This window comes from Theropithecus gelada, chromosome 13 (genome assembly GCF_003255815.1).
Source record: "Theropithecus gelada isolate Dixy chromosome 13, Tgel_1.0, whole genome shotgun sequence".
NCBI classification, from domain to species: domain Eukaryota; kingdom Metazoa; phylum Chordata; class Mammalia; order Primates; family Cercopithecidae; genus Theropithecus; species Theropithecus gelada.
Window position 1 is genome coordinate 19413354 of NC_037681.1, and position 23226 is coordinate 19436579.

Consider the following 23226-nt stretch of genomic DNA (forward strand, 5'->3'; position numbering starts at 1 on the left):
GCCAGGGGCCTTGAGTGCTTGCTGGTATTAGGTGACACCAGGCAGTGGTGTGAGTTACGGAAGGGCAGGGGAACGGAGAGGTGCCCTGGGGATGGCATCACCCGCCCTGTACACATTCCTATGAATAAGCAGGCCCGGGCCTATAGAGATGGTGTTGGCGGGCGCAGAGTTGGTTACGGCAAGGTAGGGAGGTGGTTCACGGCACCACAGAAAAGGCCCTGGGCTCAGGGTGAGTGGGGAGAAACAGGAAAATGAAGGCACCCTCGGAGCTGGCTGCAGAGTAGAGAAGAAACAAAAAGAAGGTTCCAAAAGAAAGTGGGTACAGCTCTGGAAAAGAGCGGGTGAAAGAGAGACCAGGAGCAGCAAGTGGTCAGCATTTCTCAGTCCCCCTAGACACACGGTTTTCACAGGGAGAGGCAGCGTCAGTCTTCCAGAGAACGCCGGTCTGCTTGCGTCCTGCGCTCACACTGTCATCAGGAGCAACAAAATGTGCATGTTTTTAAAATCAGAAATGGACATGCCATAGTTTGGGGATACAGGATTTTGTTGTTTTTTTGTTGTTGTTGAGGACCTGGCTCCCTTTGATTATGACACTCCCTGTTTTCAAGTCCTGTGGCTTCTCTTCATCCCTGGTCCTTGCCCCAGTCTTCCAGGACGGCTGATCTGCCTCTCTCTCTCCCCCACCTGCCTCTCCATACTCACTCCTAGCCCCTGGGCCTTGCACCCCCTCCAGCACCCTGGGCTCCTTGCTCAACCTAGAAGACAGCAGTGCTCCCTGGCCTCAGGTCTCTACCAGGCTCCCCAAGTCCCTCGGTGCTCCAGCGTCCCCTGACCACCCTTCCTCCAAGCCACGGATGCCAACCAGCATCATTGTGTGTATGTATCTTTCGTGTGTGTGTTGCATGTCCCCCACCCAACGCCAGCACCCTGAGAGCAGGGCTGCTTTGTTCTGTTCACCGCTGGGTCCCCGGCATTTAGAATGGCGCCTGGTGTTTGCTTGCCATTTGCTGAGTGAATGCACAGTTGAAATGACTAAAGCTAAAGCTAATTGACTAAAGCTGGCAATATTGAAACAAGTTTAAATTTAAGTACAAAAGTGCTGCAGGAAGATAAGTGATTAGATTGGGGAGGATACGAAAGAATTGGATTTTAAGCCTCCCGTAAACATTGTGAGGCCTGTACTCCAGCTAGGATTGGACTCAGTGGGGTGGGTAGCTTGCTTTCCTTCAGGAACCAGCCTCCTGGCCCCTTGCCATTAAGGCTGATGGGGACCTCCCCGCCTCCTGTGGTATCTCGGGTTCAGAGAACGAGAACTCAGGCAGATGGTGCTGCTTGGCCCTCCCAGTGCAGCCACCCACCAAAGCTCATTCGCTGTTTGATTTGGGGGTTGGGGAGAATAAGAACAGAGCCTGCAGACTCCATCTCCTGCTGCCAAAGCCCTAAGGCCCAGGATGAGAATGGGGGGGCACGAGGGAGGCCCAGAAGTGGGGCAGGAGCCTGGTCTTGGAGCCGAGGCTGGCACTTCCAGTGGCCGAAGAGGTTCTTGGGATGTGCATGGATTTCCAATTCCATGTAAGGGGTGCCAGGAGAACGGTAGTGAATTAACAGCTTCTTCCACGACACAGATGGAAAAGTCACTTTTATTTTAGGCCTGACGATTTTCTTCCTCTGTCTCCCCCCACACCCCCAAGCGTCAGTTCCATCCCAGAAGAGTAACCTAAACGGACAGCTGCAGAAACACGGCCTCCACACAGAGCCCAGAGGCTTTGGGCTGTTCACACTGGCCTTTTTTTTTTTGAGACGGAATCTCACTCTGTTGCTCAGGCTGGAGTGCAGTGACGCAATCTCAGTTCACTGCAACCTTCGCCTCTTGGGTTGAAGCAATTCTCCTGCCTCAGCCTCCTAAGTAACTGGGATTACAGGTGCCCACCACCACGTCCGGCTAATTTTTTTTTTTTTTTTTTTTGTACTTTTAGTAGAGACAGGGTTTCACCATGCTGACCAGGCTGGTCTCTAACTCCTGACCTCAGGTGATCCACCCACCTTGGCCTCCCAAAGTGCTGGGATTATAGGCGTGAGCCACCATGCCCAGCCCATGCTGGCATTTTAAAAGACACAGTGCTCCAGTGCTCCCCTGGGCATCACCTAAAACGACTGTTCTGTGCCTGGAGGAACTGAGTTGGGGAGTTGGAGCCTGGCAGCCTGGCGTCTGAGTTTCCTCTGTGTCAGCTCCCCAGAAAGCCCTCATGGGGACAAACAGAGCTCAGGAAAAGCTGAGGGCATGGCCCACTTCTAGGCAGTGTTAATTATGGGCTCTGGAGTGGTATTTTCTTGTCCTCAAGTCACCAGCCTCCAGGGCTGCTGATGGGGACTGAATTGTCCCGAGGCCTCCCAGGCCCCTTCTCTGACACTGCTCCTGACACCTTGGCCTGGCTTGTGCTGTTCCGTGGAGCGGTTGCTGGGTGGGAGAAGAGGGGACGGGATGGTGTCCGGCTGGAGGCTGGCAGAGTGGGCACTGCTGCCTGTGAGTCAGGGGGTTTCACAGCAGAAGATGCCCCTGTGTGGGCTGCGACGGGGATCTCGAGGGGAGGCAGGCACTACCCCCTTTGGGTCTGAGGCTGCTGGCAGGAGGTTCCAGCCCACCTGGGCCTCCTGGGGCCTCGCCCTAGGTTGATTGTCTTCCCCTCCCTGGAAAGTTCATCTGCCCGCCCACAGGTGCATGCACATACGTGCACAGTCCCCCGAAGGCCCTGGTGAACAGTTCTCTCTTTCCAGTGGAGTCTCATTGTGTTTTGCAGACTTCATTCTTCCCAGCTCGTTTGTGAGGCGAGTAAGGGGTATCATTACCACTCTTTACTTGTTAAGTTGCCCAAGAGAGGAAAAAAAAACAAACAAGAAAGTTTTTCCTCCTCCAAGAGTCTAATTACTTGTTTGCTAAGTCTCGACCCGTATACATTTCCAAAGAGAGACACTCGATGCCTGCTGAAGAAATGTCCTTGGGCAGGTTTCAGAGACCCTCTGTCCGCCATCCTGCCGTCTGCCAGCACTGCAGCTGGGCAGGACTGCTGCCAGCACTTTCCGGGGTGCTTAGGAAACTGGTTCTTGCAGTGGTCCTTGCAGAAGTCCCCGCCCGCTGCAGCCGTCCCTGCTCTGTGCCTGCTCTGCCTCCGTCTTTTCTGTCTCTGTCAGAAAAGAGACGTTCCCATTCCACCTTCCACATTTCATGTTCCTTGTCTTGTCCCCTCACCACCCCCAGGTAACACCCGCCCCTCAGAGAAGGCTCTGTACCTTTTACCTGCTTTGATTTTTGCATAAAGACATTGACGTGTATTTCTTGATCTGGCTTCTGTTCCTCCTAGACCGTGAGAGCTCCTTGAGGTTCAGGTCTCCTCTAGCTTGCCTCTTTACCTTCCACACCTGGCTAGTTCCTGAACACAGTGGAGTGTGCTGAAGTGGGTCCTCAGGGCGGGGCGCTCACCCTCCTGAATGGTGAAGGCTCAAGTATGTGCTTCTGATGTGTCCCTCACTCAGCTTCCAGGTCCTTGATTCTGATGCCCTACCCGCTGTCAAATTTAACATCTGCCTCCTGGATACTGCCAGCCCATCTTAGGACTTGTCAGTCTCCCTGTCTTGGTCCATTTGAGCTGCTATGACAAAGCACCTTAGACTGGGTAATTGATAAACTGGGAAATGGATCGCTTACAGTTCTGGAGGCCGGGAAGTCCAAGATCAAGGCACCAGCAAATTTGGCGTCTGGTGAGAGCTGCTCTCTGCCCCGGAGATGAGGTCTTCTGGCCAATTCCTCACGGGGCAGAGGGGTAAAAGGGGCAACCAGCTCCCTCAGACCTCCTTTCTTTACCAGGGCACTGACCCCATTTGTGAGAGCTCCATTCTCATGACCTAATTTTCCTCCCAGAGGCCCCACCTCTTGATGCTATCACACTTGGGATTAAATTTCAACATACGAGCTTTGGAGGCACGTAAACATAGTACCCTCTTAGCTGTGTACTACTTGGTCAGATTTGGTTTGGATTCTCTCCGTCCGTTCGTTCTAATTCTTCCACGCACTGGCCACGGTTTTAGGCATGGGGCCTGTAGAGATGACCAACACAGATGTGGCCCCTGCCCTTGCGGGACTCCTGTTGTACTGGGGAGAGACAGAAGGAAAAGCAAGTCAACTGCTAAGTCGGATAATGTTGAGGAATGACAGCAGTGTGGAAACGTAGGCTCTGCTCCTAGATGCGGTGTGGGAGCTCACGGTGCAGAGAACATGTGGTGTGGGAGGTCTTGGGCAGCCATCCTTAGAGAAGATGCCTGGACACATTCTTTTTTATGTTTCTACTCTCCTGCTTGTAAGAATGTCCTTAAGTAGTCTGACAGAAAAAAATCTCCTGAGTATGTAAGGTTCCTCCTGTTTGTTGATGTGGTCAGATTTTTTTTTGTTTGTATTTGGAGAGACGGAGTCTCACTCTATCGCCCAAGCTGGCGTGCTGGAGTGCAGTGGCCCGATCTCAGCTCATTACAACCTCCGCCTCCGAGTTCAAGCAATTATCCTGCCTCAGCCTCCTGAATACCTGGGACTACAGGCGCATGCTGTCATGCCCGGCTAATTTCTCTTGTATTTTACTAGAGACAGGGTTTCACTGTGTTGCCCAGGCTAGTCTCGAACTCCTGAGTTCAGGCGATCTGCCTGCCTTGGCCTCCCAAAGTGCTAGGATTACAGGTGTGAGCCACTGCACCTGGCTGATGTGGTCAGACTTTATCGTGGATGTTTGGTTAAATCGGTCAGGGGAAGCTGGTCCCCACAGCGCACACGTGCTGAGGAGACACACCCCAGGCTGTGGGAGGCAGGCGAGGTGTGCTCCCAGCAGGGATGGCAGACCGGGGAACACCTAAATGTTGCAGCAGCAAGAGTGCTGCAGAGGCCACAGTGGGCTGAGCACCAGCCTCAGTGCTTTGCCGCAGAGAGTCTAAGGATGTGAACCTGGTGTCCAGTGAGCCTTGTCGCTCGGGGCCTGTGGCACAGGACTCTTCGTGCCACTTGGCTGTGGGCAGCCGAGCACCCTGACCACTGCCTGATGTGGATGGCCAGATGGTCAGGGAGCAGTTGTCCCAAGTGCAGCCATACCTTGAAGACCAGGTAAGAGAACATTCAGGAAAACATTGACATTCACAAAGCTCCAGAAGTGCTTGGAAACCACCAGTTGCTTCATTTCCCCCGATAATACCTGTGGTGTCAGAGAAGGCAAAAACTGGTTACCTTGGGCCAGGGGTCACGGCCAGCCCCTTTCGTGGGAGCGGTGCGCCCTGCCCTCCGTTCCCTGCTCTAACTCTCTGTCCCCTTTGGCCTGACAGGTGAAGACGTGCACCTGTGGTGCCCCTCACTGCAAGAGGTCAGGGAGGCATTCCACAGCCTGGGTGCCCACAGTCCCGCCCTGTACCCTCTGGGGCCCTTTTGGCACGGCGGCAGGTGAGTACTTCTCCTTCCTCACTGCCTTTTTCTTTCATTCTTTTTAAGAGACAGCGTCTCTCTCTCTCTCACCCAGACTGGAATACAGTGGTACAATCATAGCTCACTGCAGCCTCCACCTCCCAGGCTCAAGTGATCCTCCCACCTCAGCCTCCTGAGTAGCTGCCACTACAGGCGCGCACCACCACGCCTGGCTAATTTTTTAATTTTGTGTAGAGGTCGGGGGGGGTCTCCCTATGTTGTCCAGGCTGGTCTTGAACTCTTAGGCTCAAGGGATCCTTCTGCTTCGGCCTCCCAAAGTGCTGAGGTTACAGGTATGAGCCATCCCACACCCAGCCACCTGTTGTCTTGTTTGTTTGGAAGGTGCTGGACTCAGGCTCCTTCCCACGTGTAGGGAATTACAGAACAACCACACACCCCCACCTGTGGATCTGAGTGTCACACCAAGAAGGAATTCCTTGCTCCCAGCCTCGGGGAGATGGGAAGCCCCCGGGATGGACGAGCCTGTTTTTGGCACTTTCTGACTCAGCCTCTGCTGCCTGCTCCTCTCTGGTGAAACCCAGACTTCAAAGCCTGGTTAATATCCTTGCAGACACATCCCAGTCCCTTGAGTCTCTTCAAGCCACTTGTTTGGCCCCTTACCTGGTATCCACTTGGGAACAGCAGGGCATGCTTTTACGTTCCCACAACCCTCAGTTTTGTGCTGTGAGTGTCCCCGTTGAGCCCCGGGCTGGCTTGCTGGTGGACAGTCATGATCATTTGCCTTTGCCTGGTCCCTGCCTGCGGGGAGGAGCGCCACGTGATGCATAAGTAGCTCTGGTGGGCGGATGGTGACTTAGCTTAAGGTCATAAAAGCGTTATATATCATCATCTTGTTCTGCACATTTTAGCACATCCAGACTCTCTGGAACCCTTGGAGAAGGTGATTTGAGATGGAACAGAGTGTTTTGAAGCCTGGAGGGGCTGTCGTATAGGACGCTCTCCGCCCCCCACCCCCTGCTTCCCACTGACAATCTCTCAGCCCCAGGAGGTGCCAGGCTCCCCTTCCCTCGCCTCAGCGGGCAGATGTTCCTCTGCATGGAAAGTGGGAGCTCTCCTAAGAACCTGTTCCACGACTGTGTTTAGCAATTGTCTGCCAAGCCAAACCGCACTCAGCTCTGCTATAAATACCCCACACATGTGCCAGCCTGCCGCGCTCCTGCCCCTTTCCCTCCCGGAGCTCGCAGCTCCATGTCTGGTGTAATGAGCCGCTTGCCTCCTCCTGGCACAGAGCTGCAGTCGCACACCGTCTTGGATGAGCGGGGGAGAGAATTACACTCAGAAAAACAAACGAACGTCTGAGGCAGGCAGGGGCCGTGGAGTCCAGAAGAGCCACTTGTGACTGCCGTGATGAGTGTCCCTGTGTCCTCCTGGGAGTGGGAGGCGGTACTGGAGACGTAGCCACCAGGTCTCGCTCCACTCTGCAAAGAGCTGCTTCCCCCACTGCCTCCCGGTTCTCCCAGGATTTGACTGCGGCCTGCCCTTCATGCTGCGGGACAAGTCTGTTGTCTCCAGAGGCAGAGTGGGCAGGAGGGATGAGAACTGTGGCCCTTTAAACACCTCTTCTTAAGTACTTGGGAACACAAACCCCACTGCGCAGACTTCGGCTTTCCCAGACGCAGCTCAGCTTTGTGTGGGAGGAAAGCAGGGCTGTGTTGTCCTAGATCAGGGCCCGGGGAGCTGCCAGGGCCTCATGTGTCCCAGACACACCGTTTTAACATCTACCACTGGGCCCCAGAACGTTGGCCTGGCTGGTGACACCATTTCCCATCAGAGGATTCAGAACTGCCCTCAAGGACCTGACTGACAGCCACAGGGGTGAGTTCCCTGCCCCTGCCCCTGGCTCTGGGAGCAGGCTGGGGACCACCTGCCAAGCCCCTCAGGGCTGGAAAGGCTTTCATGCTTGGAGCTCCTGCCCTGTGTCTTCCTCAGGATAGGAGGATGGCGAAAATGCTTGGGTAGGTTTCCTGGACTGCTGCTTGTGTCATGGATTGGAGGGTGACCCCTCTGGGGTATTCAGGAAGCATCAAGGAGGTTCCAGCATCTCCTCCCCAAGGGCACGGCGTCCTTCATGGATGCATGGGCCACAGGAGAAACCCCACGGCAGGCCATGTTCTCCCTGTGGTCCTGCTTGTCCTGGCTCCTCACCAGCTCAGAGGCTGTCTTGGGCGAGCTGGCTCCGCCCAGGCATCTCGTTTCTGCTGATTTCCAGGGACGCCTCCATCCAGGGGAACAGATGCCTCTGGGGCTTCTCCTGGGCTCCCCACAGCACCTCACAATGGCCAGGGCTCAAAATGAGGGACTCGGACATCTGTGCGTGGCCCCACCGTGACTGGGCTGTGTCTCTAGTTGCTCTGAGACAGGTCTTCCACCATGTCTTCCTGATCTCGGATTTCCTCAAAGGCCATCACCATCTCCTATCTAGTGCTTCTGGATTTCCGTTCAGAAAGATGTGGTCCTTCCACAGCTAGGCCGTGCGGATCCCCTGGCATCCACCTTGTTGGAAACAGTGGTCCTCTGCTCAGTCATGAGACTGGGGAGGGGACATGGGAGGACGTTTCGGGGAAAGGATGGAGCGTGGATATGAATGGGAAGAGGGTGGTGGGGGAGCTCGTCAGCATCCTCAGAGGGGCTCGTGCCCACGTTGCTACACAGAATGGGCCTTGCCAGGTGCCACCATCTCCGCCAGGAGCACAGGGGAGGTCCTTAGGTAGCTGTGCATGGTCCTCCAAGGCTGTTCTGCTGCCGAGCCCAGCTGAAGTTATGCACAGGCCTGGCCGCTGAAGACCAAAAGCCTGGAGCTGCTTCCTGGTGCCAGAAGCCTTGGCCACTTGGTTTTCTTTTTCTTTTTCTTTTTCTTTTTCTTTGAGACAGAGTTTCACTCTGGTTGCCCAAGCTGTAGTGCGGTGGTACAATCTCAGCTCACTGCAACCTCCGCCTCTGGGTTAAAGCAATTCTCCTGCCTCAGCCTCCTGAGTACCTGGGATTACAGGTGCATGCTACATGCCTGCTAATTTTTGTTTTTTTTTTTATTTTTAGTAGAGATGGGGTTTCACCATGTCAGCCAGGCTGGTCTCAAACTCCTGACCTCAGGTGATCTACCTGCCTTGGTCTCCCAAAGTGCTGGGATTACAGGCATGAGCCACCGCGCCCTGCCAGCCACTTGGTTTTCAAAGGAGCAGCCTGGTGCAGAGGCCAAAGAGGGAAAAACACGACAGTTAACACGTTGACCGGGTGTCCTATCAAGGGCGGGGGCAACTGGTTGAGGAGGCAGCTCTTGGTTAAGGCGGCAGTGGTTCTCATACACTATACCTGCCGTCTTCCCTCTCAGAATGTCGGAATGCCATACAGATGGTAATTTCATTATGTTCTCAACTTTTGGGGGAAGATGCGGAGACCTGGGTAGAGGTCAATGACGTGCCCCTTATAAGGTTAATGAGTATTGAACAGTGTCTCTGAGACAGAAACCCAGTTCCTGGTTGCTGGCCACAGACCCTGGAGCCAGGCGTGGGACCGATGAAGCTGCTTTGCTCATAGAGTCTAATGGTGGGACCCTCAGCTCACTCTAACCTGCTGAGCCCAAGAAGGGAACAGGGATAACAGATACGCTGCCGTTGAATTCCCTGGCTGTGACCCCTTGCTGGCAGCCCCTTGCCAGCAGCTGATGGGGGATCGTCCGATGCTGCATCTCAGAACGGCGGCCGCAGATGCCAGCAGTTCAGTCAGATGATTCCTCCGAAGGGCTCGGATTAGAGGACCCCATTATATTGCCCATGAGCCTGTGGGCCCACCAAGTTCCGGAACTCTGGCCAGCCAGGCCTTCACTTGGGAAGGCTGACATTTCTTTCCAAGGAGGACAGGGCTCTCCCCACAGCCACACTCCCCTCTCCAGCTCAGAGAACACGTGTCACCACCTCGCACTTTCAACGTTCCTTCTCCCCTTGGCAGCATCTCTCTCCTGCAGATGTTTGTCGTCGACGCTGGCTGCCCATGCTGACAAACCTGAAAACACACCCGCCTATGGGTGCACGTGTTGCCGCTCAAGGCTGGTACGAACCAGAGCTCCCCTTCACGTACTGGCACAGCCTGTGCCCAGATGTGCAAATGCCAGCCTCACCCATGCAGTTGTGGCCCTAATAAATGCTGAAATCTGGGAGAAGGACTGAGCCCCGCCCCCATCTCCACTCCCCCACCAAGTTTAGTTTGTTGGCACCAACTTCCTGGTACCTCAGAGACAGATCTCCTCCTTCCCCTCTGAGCTCAGCGCCGAGTGGAGAAGAGCAGAGGCTTCACAGGAGCTGTAGGACAGCGCTCTTCCTCCCGTGTGCCAGGGGCCTGCCTGGAGCCTGCTGTCATTGGCAGTGTGGTTGTCAGTATCTTCATTTACCACTCTTAGCAGGAACCTTAAGCCATTTTTTTTAAGAGTGGAGAAGTGGGTGAGACAGCAGAGGGGACCCTCATCCTAAGCTCATTTAACATACTTGAAATCAACAGTATTCATTTGGCGACAGAAAGGGTGAAGGTGATCGTGCCCAGGCTGTCATCCTGTGAGTGCATGCCTGGGAGGGAGGCTTGTGGGAAGGGTGATGAGACTGCCATCCAGTAAGACCCACCGAGGCCCCCCTAAGTAAGCATCTCACCACCCTGTGTGTGGCTTGGTCTTTGAAGCGGGGGGATTTTTCTTTTCCCAGCCCCGGCCTCTTACATCACCTGGTGCTCAGCCAGATCGGGTCCAGTGCTCGGGAAAACGCCATGCTGGGCTTGTCAGCAGACGGCACATCAGCTCAGGGTGGCACCTTTGGAGGTGGTTTCCAGGGCTGTTTCTATTCTGATTTCCGCCATACTTCCTGTCTTGTGAGGCAGCCCCCGTGACAGCTACCACGTGGAGCACTTTGCAGTGTATGCAGGGTCAGCCTTGCAGAGCGGACCCAGGGAGGACTCGAGGACTTTGCGGGGATTGGAAGTGTGATTTTCTGGTTTCCAAGTGCTGGAAAACTAAAGCTGGAGGCCTCACCTGAGTGGTAACATGTGGGAACTAGTCCCCAAGGAGCGCCCCACATGCATCCCCTGCTCCTAGAGTTCACACGGTTCTGTAGCCTCCTCTTCCACCAAGTCAGGTTCGGCCTTTGTGACCAGCAGAAGAGATGGGATGTCACTTTCAAGGTTAGGTTATGGAGGGCTGCGGCTCTGTCCTGGGCATCTTCTCGCTCCCTCTCTTTCTCACCACTGGCTTTGGAGAACCAGTGGCCATGTGGAGAAACCCTGCGGAGAGGCCCTGGGGCCTGCGGATCAGTGACCAGGTAAGTGAGCCGGGAGGCAGGCCCTCCAGCCCAGTCAGGCTCAGGTGACCGCAGCCCCACCCAACATCTTGAGGGCAACATCTGAGAGACCCCCGAGCCAGGACCACCCAACGGAGCTGCCCCTGGATTCCTGGCCCTCAGAAACAACGTGAGATCGTTTGTGTGGAGGGATTTGCCGTGCCCAGCAGATGAGCAGCCTCAGGGCAGCAGTGCCCCGCTTTGCGCCTCACTCCTGCTCCCGTGCCCTGTCCTGGGTTTCCCGTCGTCACTGTTGTTGTCTTACTGCAGGGTGCTTCCAGGCGAGGCTGGCCTGAGTGAGAACAAGGAGCAGGACGCTCCCCAAGAGGTGGCCTTGGACATCAGCCTGGGCCACATCTACAAGGTGAGTCGAGCTGCCTGCCTCACCCAGGGCACTGTCGGCTCGTAGTTCAGACCCATTCAGCAGCTTAATTCGGGGAGCATCACGGAGAATCTCTGGCGAGCTCAGCACCACGGCAGGCACTGTGCTGGCTGTGGGCCGGATGCTACAGAAACCGTGTTATGGGAAACGGGTCCAGATATAGGCCCCAAGAGAGGGTTCTTGGATCTTGCACAAGAAAGAATTGGGGCCGGACGTGGCGGCTCATGCCTGTAATCCCAGCACTTTGGGAGGCTGAGGCAGGCGGATCATTTGAGGTTAGGAGTTCCAGACCAGCCTGACCAACATGGTGAAACCCCATCTCTACTAAAATTACAAAAAAGTTAGCAGAGCGTGATGGTGGACACCTGTAGTCCGGTCTGCTCAAGAGGCTGAGACGAGAATTGCTTGACCTTGGGAGGCAGAGGTTGTAGTGAGCTGAGATGGCACCACTGCACTCCAGCCTGGGCGACACAGTGAGACTCCATCTCAAAAAAAAAAAAAACGGACGCAGTGGCTCATGCCTGTAATGCCAGCACTTTGGGAGGCTGAGGCGGGTGGATCACCTGAGGTCAGGAGTTGAAGACCAGCCTGGCTAACATGGCAAAACCCCGTCTCTACAAAAAATACAAAAATCAGCCAGGTATGGAGGCTGAAGCAGGAGAATCGCTTGAAACCGGGAAGTGGAGGTTGCAGTGAGCTGAGATTGCGCCACTGCCCTCTAGCCTGGGCAACAAGAGAGAAACTCCATCTCAAAAATAAAAAGAATTGGAAGCAAATCCATAGAGTAAAGTGAAAGCAAGTTTATTTAAAAAGTAAGCGAATAGGCTGGGTACGGTGGCTCATGCCTGTAATCTTAGCGCTTTGGGAGCCAACGCGGGTGGATCGCCTGCGGTTCAGAGTTCAAGATCAGCCTGGCCAACATGGCAAAACTCCATCTCTACTAAAAATACCAAAATTAGTCGGGCGTGGTGGCGTGTGCCTGTAATCCCAGCTACTTGGGAAGCTGAGGCAGGAGAATTGCTGGAACCCGGGAAGCAGAGGTTGTAGTGAGCCAAGATCGAGCCACTGCACCCCACCCTGGGTGACACAGCAAGACTCTGTCTCAAAAAAAAGCAAAAGAATGAAGAATGGCTACTTCATAGGCAGAGCAGCTACTATACCAAGGGCTGCTGGTGTAGTATTTTTATGGCTATTTCTTGATTATATTCTAAATAAGGGGTGGATTATGAGTTTTCCAGGAAAGGGATGGGCAGTTCCCAGAACTGAGGGTTCCTCCCCTTTTTCGACCGCATAGGGTGACTTCCTGACGTTGCCATGGCATGTGTCAACTGTCACGGTGCGGGTGGGAGCATCTTTGAGCATGCTAATGCGTTGTTAGCATGTAATGAGCAGTGAGGCCAACCAGAGGTCACTCTAGTCATCATCTTGGTTTTGGTGGTATCTGGCCAGCCTCTTTCCGCCAACCTCCTCTCATCTTGTAAGAATACCGAACCTCCTGGGAGTGCAGCCCAGTAGGTCTTAGCCTTATTTTACTCAGCCCCTATTCAAGATGGAGTCGCTCTGGTTCAAACACCTCTGGCAAACACACTCTCCACGCTTGTGCCTGCCACCCAGGACCCTGCAGGGGCCTCGAGTCCTGGCCTCACTGTTTCCTGAGCTCCTAGCCGGCATGACCGCGGGGCTCACAGTACCATCCCTCCTGCCTACGTGTCTCCCAGGGAACTGGTCCTCGAAGTCCTCTCCCGTTCCCCCACAGCCTGGCCACCCTTGCTCTCTTTTTTCTCTCTAGTTTCTGGCGCTGTGTGCCCAGGCGCAGCCGGGGGCCTACACTGACGAGAACCTCGTGGGACTGATTGAGCTGCTGTGCCGTGCTGGCCTGGACCTGGGGCTCCGCCTGCTGCCCAAGGTTGACCTCCAGCAGCTTCTGCTCTTGCTCCTGGAGAACATCCGGGAGTGGCCGGGGAAGGTACCACACGCCCAGAGCCTGGTCCTCACACAACTTCATCACTAGGGACCAGGGTGGCCCCTAGAGTGCCCTGGGTGGGGATGGCATTGCCTGGAGGTCATCGGAATGCCCCTGGTCTCTGTGACTGCCGACTTACTCCCCTGTGCGGGCTGGGAGGCGAGAGCAGTGGGAAGGCAGCGTCCCCCTGTAGCCCATGGGGTGCCTCTCTCCTGCAGCTCCAGGAACTGTGCTGCACCCTGAGCTGGGTGTCTGACCACCACCACAACCTGCTGGCCCTCGTGCAGTTCTTCCCGGACATGACCTCCCGGAGCAGGTGGGTGCCGCTCCCCTGCTGCCACCTCCCTCTCACATGCATCTTTTCAGGTTCTTGCAGGAATCCAGAGTCCTCCCCATCAGCCCCAACAAACCTCCCCCGCCCAATTGCTAATCCCCAGGAGGGAGAACTAAAAATATAACTCACTAATGAGTTCTTTACAAATGAAAAAAAAAGCCTAATTTTCCTAACGTGGTCTTATTAGCAAAACAATTGCCTTGTGCAGTTAGCTCCTGCCTGGGGGGGGGGGGGCAGCCCACTCTCCTTTCTTTGGGGCTCCCTCCCCAGTCTTCAGCTCCTCCTTGTCATTCAGACCTCAGCTGAATTGTGTCCCCTGGTCACCCCATTCCCACTTGCACACTCTCGATTCATCCTTCTGTTTTCTTTTCTGCCTAGCATTTACCCCTGCCAGAAATGATGTTACTCTCTGTTTCCTTGTTTATGGCTGTGGCTTTCCTCGAAGTCACCTCTACCAGAACAGCTCCTTTGTCAGGGCCACTGCCATATTGTCCCGGATCTAGAACAGTGCCTAGCGTGCTGTTTAGCGCTCTGTAAATTCTTTTTTTTTTTTTTTTTCTTGAGAAAGAGTCTCACTCTGTCACCTAGCCTGGAGTACGGTGGCGCGATCTCGGCTCACTGCAAGCTCCACCTTCTGGGTTCACGCCATTCTCCTGCCTCAGCCTCCCAAGTAGCTGGGACTACAGGTGCCCGCCACCACACCCGGCTAATTTTTTGTATTTTAGTAGAGATGGGGTTTCACCATGTTAGTCAGGATGGTCTCGATCTCCTGACCTCGTGATCTGCCCGCCTCGGTCTCCCAAAGTGCTGGGATTACAGGCATGAGCCACCGCGCCGGCCTGTAAATTCTTTTTGAATGAATGAAGTGGGTAAACAAACTCAGCCAAGGAGGAGATGAGGCCCACTGGCTGGATCTGGCCCTGCTTCTCTCTCCACCTTCCTTCTCCCACTTCTGGCCACAGTCTTACGGAACTGCCTGCCCTTCCCGGAGCAGACGACTCCCATCCACTCGCCTCCCTCTTCTCTCTCCATCTTCCCTTCTCTTTCTGGGCCTGTCCCTTTGCAACTCCTCCTGCCTAGAATGACTCCCTTCCCACCCCTCACCTTTGGCAGACACCTCTGTGTTACCCTCCACTGGGACCTTTTCCCTTCCCCTGCAGTGTTCTTGAGGGTGGTCTCTGGGAGCCGGCTTGGAGTTTGAATCGCCTCCCACCCCAGGGCCCAGCCTCGTAGAGGCTCTGCTTGTTGACTAAGTTACCTTCATGTCCTGGGCTCCGCTTCAGTGCTGGGCAGGGAGTCCCACCTCTTTCCCTCTTTCCTGGGAATCTGACTGGCAGAGAGGCAGGCTGTGCACAGTTGGGAGAGGGCAGGTTTTGGGACTTCTAGAAGCTCTGTCAGAGGCCTCCGGGGCCTCCGTCGGGGAGGCTGCCTGCAGCCCGGCAGCCTGGGGTTTCTTCTTGGGATGGAGAGGCCGACCTGCCTCCTGATTCCCGGTTCTCCCCAGACCGCCCATCCACTCTGCTGTGCCGGCTGGAAATGACAGTCCTAGAGGTTTCTGCCATCCCCAGCTGCTACCCGTTTCATCCCTAAATCCTGTCCTTTCTGCCTTCTGTATCCTAAACCCTCAGTCCAACTCTGTGGCAGCCAGGACAGTGTCTGGCTCACACAAATCAGTCACCTCCTTTCCTGCTTTCATCTCACCGGCTCACCTGGAGGGTGGCAGCGGCCTTTCGTCCTCTTCCCCAAAGTCTGTCTGCTCTGTAGATACCTGTGGGTTCCTGTGATGATCGTGTCTCTGCCTTGCCAGGCTCCCCATTGCCTGCAGGGCCAGGCGCCAATTCTTAGGCTGGCCCCCAGGCCCCCTCGTCCACCTCATCCAGCCAGTTTCTCGTTTGCTCCATCCAGGGCATGGTGTTCGTGGTTGTTTTTCTCACACATACACACAGTAAACCTCACTCTTTTCACGGCTGCATAGTATTCCCCTAGTGTGTGTGCCATGATAGTCTCGTAATGTAGCAGGATGAGTCACAGACAAGAACCCCTCAGATACCAAGTTGTGGAAGGAAAGGGCTTTATTTAGCTGGGAGCATTGGTGAACTCACGTCTCCAAAAACCGAGCTCCCTGAGTGAGTAATTCCTGTGCCTTTTAAGGGCTTACAACTCTTTTTTTTTTTTTTTTTTTTTTGAGACGGAGTCTCGCTCTGTCGCCCAGGCTGGAGTGCAGTGGCGCGATCTGGGCTCACTGCAAGGCCCACATGAGAAGGTCATGATCGATTGAGCAAGCTGTGGGTACGTGACCAGGGGCCGCATGCACTGGTAATCAGAATGGAACAGGACAGGACAGGGATTTCCATGGTGCTTTTCCATACAATGTCTGGAATCTATAGATAACATAAACCGGTTAAGTCGGGGTCAGTCTTTTAACTACCAGGCCTGGAATGCAGCATTGGGCTGTCTGACTACTGATTTTATTTCTGTCTTTTCTTTAAACTCCTACTTTTCCTTTGAGGCAGAAATTGGGCGTAAGATAGGATGAGGGGTGGTGTCCTCCCTTACTAATACTGGACATTCTTCCAGTGACTGTTTCTATGAGCTTTGGGCATCTGTGCACATATTTCTATGGGATAAATTCCTTGAAGTGAAATTGCAACCCTGAAGTATGTAAAGCTGGACCTATTAGTAACACCACCAAATGGGTATGAAAATGCTTGTTTTTCTGCATTCTCATTAATGCTGCATATTCTCAGTTTTGTTTTTGAGTTTTAGTCAGTCTGGTGAGTGGAAAATGTCATCCTGTGGTTCTAATTTTCATTTCCCCGATTGCCAGCAGTGAAATCGAGTATCTTTTCATGTATTTATTGGCCTTTTGTGTTTCTTTTACTGTAAATTACCTTTTGGTATTTCTTACCCACTTGCCTATTTGTTAATTTATCTTCGTATCAACTCTATGGATCTTCATGTTGCTTGTTATGTTACAATGCGTTTTCTCCAAAGGTTGTCTAGATTGTCCTTTGTAAATCTTAATGTACGGTCCCTTTCAGTGAACTGGATTTTTTTTTCTTTTTTAACTTTTTCAGTTCTTTCTTAAATCTTAGAATAGATTTAGATTTACAGGACAGTTTTATGGATAATACAGAGAATTGATTGGGGTTTCTGTGTAATTTAATCTTTCTGTATGGAAGAGGAAGGGTTTCCCCACCAAGACCGTAAAGAGTGTGTGCTTGCTTCTCTTTCAGGACTGGCTTCACTTTGTTTCCTTCAGCTCTTAATCCCAACTGGAATCGGTTTGTCCTTTGTATGAGATAAGGATCTAACTTGATTTTTTCCATCCCCAAACAGCCAGTGGGGACCCAGCGTCAATTTTTTTGCCTTCTGTTTTATTTTTTGAGATAGGGTCTCACTCTGTCACCCAGGCTGGAGTGCAGTGGTGCCATAATGGCTCACTGCAGCCTCCACCTCTTGGGATCAAGCGATCCTCCTGCCTCAGCCTCCTTAGTAGCTAGGACTACAGACACATGCCAACACACCTATCGAATTTTTAAATTTTTTGTAGAGACAGGGTCTCCCTATGTTGTCCAGGCTGGTCTCAAACCCCTGGGTTGAAGTGATGATCTTCCCACTCAGCCTCCCAAACTGCTGGGATCACAGGTGTGAGCCACCATGCCTGACCTTTTTGGTCTTAACAATTAATCCTTTCAAGACAGATTTGAAGCTACCTTCTCCATATCCTAAGTTTATGACTTTGCTCCTTCGTCTGCTAGCCCTGTTAAACCGTGATTTCGTGGATCAGTGTCTTTTGTGGAATCTGTGGGTAGCTCCAGGGCCCGTGGCAAGTGCCCTTTAAGTGCCGGGAAATGAATGAGACAGAGCATCTTGCGCCTGCCTTTCAGGCAGCCACGCCAGCAGGGTGATGCTTCGTGCCAAGAGCTTTCCTAGGAGGGAGGGTGCCTTATCGGGATCAGTGTTAATTGATTTTATTTTTATTTTTCTAAGTAGATAAAAGCATTCAAATAAAATTCATAAGGTACCATGGAGTACCTTTTTGAAAGTACCCCTTTCAAATTTGATGTTGAAAATGCACCTCTTCTCCTGAGCCTGAGCCCCCGGCTGGCCGCCAGCCTCTGCGTGGGCACGATCCGCCATTCCTGCACCTTCCTTGCTCTTCAGGGTGTGCTCTGGCCGTCGTCCCTGACTGGGTTGTAAAGGGCTCCTAATTCTTCTTTCCTGCCGCGTTGTACTCACCGGGTCTTCAGTGAGCCGCTGCTCCACTGTGCTGCCTGCGGCGGCCGCAGAGCTTACTGGCTGCCTTCACTGGTGGCTGCCCTACTGGGCTCTGTGCCCAGACTGACCCCAGGAAGAAGGGCAGATTGTTGTACGAGGGGCTGTCACACTCTTTGTCTACTCGACTGACTGGTTAAGCACAAAGCGAGAACTCCCGCTGATGCGCTCGTAGTACACCCGCAGCCCCTGCCTCAGCGCTCGAGACTTCACGGGATGCACCACAAATGTGACGAAGAGCTGGGCCTAACCATGAAAAATGAAAGTGAAGACGAAGGCAGACCACCTGAAACACAGCCAAGGGGAAGAGGAGGTTCTTGGAGGGAGGTCCACCTTGGGAGGTGGTGGCCCCACTGGGGCAGTTCAGGGAGCGTTGGGAAGAGCAGCCTGCCATCCCCGCTTCTGTTCAGGGCTCCTTCAGCTGCTCGCATGCAACCGAAAGCTGATGTCCCAGGCTCCGGGGACCCTCCTCCTCCACTGCCTGCGGCTGTTCATTAAACATCCCGTGTGCGCTGCTTCAAAGCAGGTCAGAGGAAGCCCGCTCACGCAGGCTGCCTGGTCAGATGGAGGAATGGACGAAGGCTGCCTAAAATGGCTCACAAAACCAGCCCTGACAATGACGTAGAGTTCCTTGCCCGTCAGACCAGAATCAATCTGAAAGGACAGTGCTGCCCAGCATTGGCAGGATGTGAGGAAACGGGCATATGCTTCCCTGCTCGTGAGGTGTGGTCAGTAGTCCCTCTGGAGGCCAATTTGGCAACATCAAGCAGATGACTTTAAAATGTGCACACCCTTCAAAAAACTAGATCGTTTTCTGGGAAACTAGATAGCGAAGATTGATCGACGAGGATGTTTGGCATAGTAGTGTCGTGATAGTGAAGAACTGGAAACTGCCTCAGCGCCCCACCACCAATTCAGTTCTGCCCATGCTACGGTGTATTATACAGTACCTAAAAATGATGTCACAGGAAAATGGGAAAGTTAATGAAATAAGGCTGAATGGAAAAAAGACTTGGAAGCCATATGTAAAGCACGATGCCAGTTCTGTTTTGGGGAAAAGAAAGGTCATCTTTGGGTGTGAGGTTAATAGGAGTGGCTTTCGTCGCCTTGGGCTTATTTCCCCTTTCTTTTTTTCTTTTCTTCCCCCCCCCCCCCCCCCCACTCTGTCGCCCAGGCTGGAGTGCAATGGCACGGTCTCGGCTCACTGCAACCTCCGCCTCCTGGGTTTAAGTGATTCTTCTGCCTCAGCCTCCCGAGTAGCTGGGACTACAGGCGCTATGCCACCACACCCAGCTAATGTTTGTATTTTTAGTAGAGACGGGGTTTCACCTTGTTGGGCAGGCTGGTCTTGAACTCCTAACCTCGTGATCCGCCTGCCTTGGCCTCCCAAAGTGCTGGGATTACAGGCGTGAGCCACCGTGCCTGTCCTCTTACTTCCCCTTTCTAAAGACCCTGTTGGCCTCTGAGCTCCTGCTCTTACCCCACAGCCAGTTCTCACCAATTAGCCAGAATCACTTCTATTTAATAATTTCTTAAAGTTTTATCGGCTGGGTGTGGTGGCTCACACCTGTAATCCCAGCACTTTGGGAGGCCGAGGTGGGTGGATCACTTGAGGTCAGGAGTTTGAGACTAGCCTGGCCAACATGGTGAAACCCCATCTCTACTAAAAATACAAAAAAAAAAAAAAAAAAAAATTAGCTGGGCATGGTGGCGTGCACCTGTAATCCCATCTACTCAGGAGGCTGAGACAGGAGAACCGTTTGAACCCGGGAGGCGGAGGTTGCAGTTAACCGAGATTGTGCCATTGCACTCCAGCCTGAGAGGCAGAACGGGACTTCGTCTCAAAAAAGAAAAAAGAGAAATTTGGTTATAGATAATTTCAAGACATATGACAAACGTTGAGAGGCTAGTAAAATGGACTCCATGCCCCCATTTTGCATCTCAGCAGACGCAACCATGGAGACGACTCCTTCCCTCACCCAGTGCCCCCCACCCCTGCCCCAGATCATTGTGAAGCAAAACAAATAATAAGACATTTTGTTCAGTAGGTGTCTCTAAAAAGATAAGGTCTTGGTGGTTCGTTTGTTGTTGTTGACGGAATCTCTGTCGCCCGGGCAGGGGTGCAGTGGTACCATCGAGGCTCACTGCAGCTTCAACTTCCTGAGCTTAAGTGATCCTCCTGCCTCAGCCTCCCAAGCAGCTGGGACTACAGGCGTGCACCATCCCACCCAGATAACTTCTTTAAACTTTTGTAGAGACAGGATCTCTCTGTGTTCCCCAACCTGGTCTTAGACCCCTGGGCTCAAGTGATCCTCCCACCTTGGCCTCCCGAAGTGCTGAGATCACAGTGCCCAGCCCTCGGTGGGTATTTTAAAACATCATTACAACATGATGATGACACCTAAAACACTGAACCATAAAAGAGCTGTCATAAGCAGTTGAGTCACTTCCCTGCTCCAGAATCTTCCAAGACTTTGCATCATCTTGGAAGGAAGCCTGGAGTCTGAGGTGGCCGCTAAGGCCCCTTTGCAGTGTGGCTCTGCCCTCTCTGCCCTTCTCCCTGTCCCCGGGGTGCACTGGGCACTTGTGTCTTGGTGCCCACCCTCCCCCATGCCTGCACGTTGGTAGGAGACTCCTACCTTCTCATCATGGTGGTCTCTGCCCACATGTCACTGTCTCAGAGAGGCTTCACCTGATCCTTTTTTCCAAATGAGCTTCCACCTCAGGGCTCTGCACAACCTCCCTTTCCTCATTTTTCCCCACTGACTGCCAGGACCAGAAGTGAACTGTGACCCGGCCCTCCCCACGCGTGTAAGCTCCCTGAGCGGGAGGGCTCCCTCCATCTCCCGCATGACTGCGTCCCCAGCACCCAGAACAGAGCAGGGACTGGAATATCACGGGTGCTGAGTAAATATTTGGCCAATAAGTAAAAGCCAACAGCGTTTGCCTCTCTCCTAATTTCTTCCCGTGACGGAAATACACGGAGGTTTGCAGGCGGTGTGGGCTTCCTTCCTGTGTTGAGGCATCTTCCTCGCACCCGCTCTGCCCAGAAGCCAGGAGTCAGGCACTCCTTTGTTCCACCTCTGGGAGCGAGACCCGTGCCTGACCACTTGGACGCTCCTGAGGACAGGACCCAGGGACCGTAGTCCTCTCAGGCTCTTCTGGGCAGGGACCCTGCTGCTCCACGTCCCTCGGCCAGGTTCTCTATCCTCTTGTGAATTCTGGAGCACCCCAGGATCCTCTTAGTGTTCTGTCTGGAGCAGCCAGCCAAGGAGGAACTGACTGATGGAGCGGAAGTGCAGCAGCCTAGGGGGAGAGCAGCCTCACGCCCGTCAGGTCCTTGCACACCGGGGATAAGAGCGGGGACAGGCGCAGATGCACTGTGACCGCCTCATTTGCCTCCCATTCGCATTCACTTCCTCACTGCAGGGCCAGAGGGCCCTATCTTTCCTTCTCTCCTCACCACTGCCGGGCCCTGGGTCAGCACCTGGACCCCTTCTCCACTGTGGACTCCCTTCCTGCCTGTTCTCAGACCTGAAACTGCACGGCCAAACGGAGTGATGCCACATGCATGTCCCTTGTCCCCACCTTGGCCCGTGACCCCCTTCAGGCTGCCCAGAGCCACTGTGAGTTCCTGGCCAGCCTCCCGGGGACCTCAGCAGACTACATGCTTCCTGCTGCTGAAGCCTGTGCACTCCCAGCAAACAGCCACCCCCACTAGACAAACGCAGTGCGCTCACAGTTCTCACCTCCCTGCTGCCCACTGCACCCTTCATTCTGGATCCCGGCAGTCCTGCCTCTCCCAAAACCTTCTGCAGTCATCTCTTATCCTTGCACCATTTGCTTTTTGTTCACTAGGTTTCTCTGCGGCAAATAAATGCGTTCCTGTGTCTCCTACCTTAAAACAGCCATTCTGTCTCCACCCACATCTCCCTCTCACTCCTGCCGCAGTTCCAAACTTCCTCCCCCAGTTCTCTCTCTCATGGCTGAGTCCTGCCCACCCTCGGGCAGGTTGAGTGCTTCAGAGCATCAGAGAGAGCTCTCACTGTGGGCGGGTGAGGCCGCAACGTCTGGAGGGAGGCAGTCAAGGCCCAGTCAACCTGGAGATTTCAGAAGGGCCCCAAATCTGGAGGAACAAGAGGCAAGATGAAGGTCCCGTCCGGAGCCTGGGCTGGAGCTGGAGGCAGACGGCAGCGGGAAGGTGGGCGGCAGTCAGGCCATGATTGCCAGGAAGGGGACATGGCTGGAGAGGATGCAGCTCTCTCTCGGGGTGGGGTGGGGTGGGGTGTCTGAGGGACCTAAAAGGCCAGGAGCTGAGGAGACACCTCCTGTGGCACCAGGCACTCCAGTCAACCTGCTCCATCACCAAGGACCCTTCCTGATGAACAGCCAGCACTTCCTTCCCTGGGCTTCCCAGCGCCCTCCTGGCTTCGTCAGCTGCCCTCAGGGACACCCCTCCCCTACCAGCCCTTGAGTCTTGGTGGACTTCAGGATTCTGCCCCAGCCCCTCTTGTGGCACAGGCCCATGAAGTTGGGAGTGCTGGTTGCCCCAGTCCAGGACTGGGGCACTCTTTCCACTGCTGGGAGTGCCAGCCCACATCAGGCATCACCTCTGCCAAAGGTGGTCACCTTACCAGGGCTGGGCCCCTTCCTTGGCAGCAGCCCGGTGCTGGGGCACAAAGGTCTCCCGTGTTGCCTTAGCTGAGGATGTCTCCGAAGGACCCTGCTAGCTCTGGAGTCCTCGTGGGGTCAGCTGAGGCCTTCACTGTGGCTGCACGACAGCCGGGTTTCCTTTGTCTCTCCCTGCATAAATTCCTTGCGTCCTCTCTTCCGATGTAAATTCCCTGCGTGATAATATCCATTTCAGAGCCTACTTTCTGGGGAAGCCAGCCTGAGACACCATCTCGTTGGCATCTGAGGCCTCAACTCCAGGGACATGCTAGCAGCTCCCAAATGAATACCTGTGGCCAGACTTTCCTGCTGAGTACCGATCTATGTGGCGAATGTCTGGGATTCAGCATGTAGGAAACAGGAGTCATCGCCTTCCCAGGAGGACCTCTTCCCTGTCTTCCATGGCTCCATGAGTGGCACCAGCGCCTGCCCACTGCCCAGGCCTGGAGTCCTATGGACAGTTTTGGTGCCCTGGAGCTCCCCAGTCTCCCAGAGTGCTCATGTCTCCTCCTCACCCTCCCTGTGGCTGCCTTGGTGCGGCTCTTCCTGCAACCCCCTTGGATTTCCGCCAGAGCATCCCACCGTCTCTTTCCAGGCTCTCTCCACCAGCTCCACCTTGTGCTGTCCCGGAGTGTGACCTTCCTTCAGATGCTCATGTGGTCACATCGCTGATGTGCTTAAAATCCTCAGACTTTCCCCCTCAGGGTGAAATATGCCACAGCGCAGCCTGGGATGGGAGGGACTTGGTGCCCTCTTTCCCAGGCTCACATG

The 23226-nt window shown here is 54.1% G+C and overlaps 1 protein-coding gene across 1 annotated transcript in view; it reads left to right on the plus strand.

The window, feature by feature from the left end:
- The window catches only part of FAM178B (family with sequence similarity 178 member B), a 116172-nt gene that overhangs the window by 55422 nt on the left and 37524 nt on the right, over positions 1-23226 (plus strand). The window contains exons 9-12 of the mRNA XM_025353503.1: positions 5356-5470; positions 11098-11191; positions 12999-13175; positions 13391-13488. Of these exons, the coding sequence (XP_025209288.1) occupies positions 5356-5470; positions 11098-11191; positions 12999-13175; positions 13391-13488 (484 nt within the window). The remainder of the gene's footprint in view (positions 1-5355; positions 5471-11097; positions 11192-12998; positions 13176-13390; positions 13489-23226) is intronic.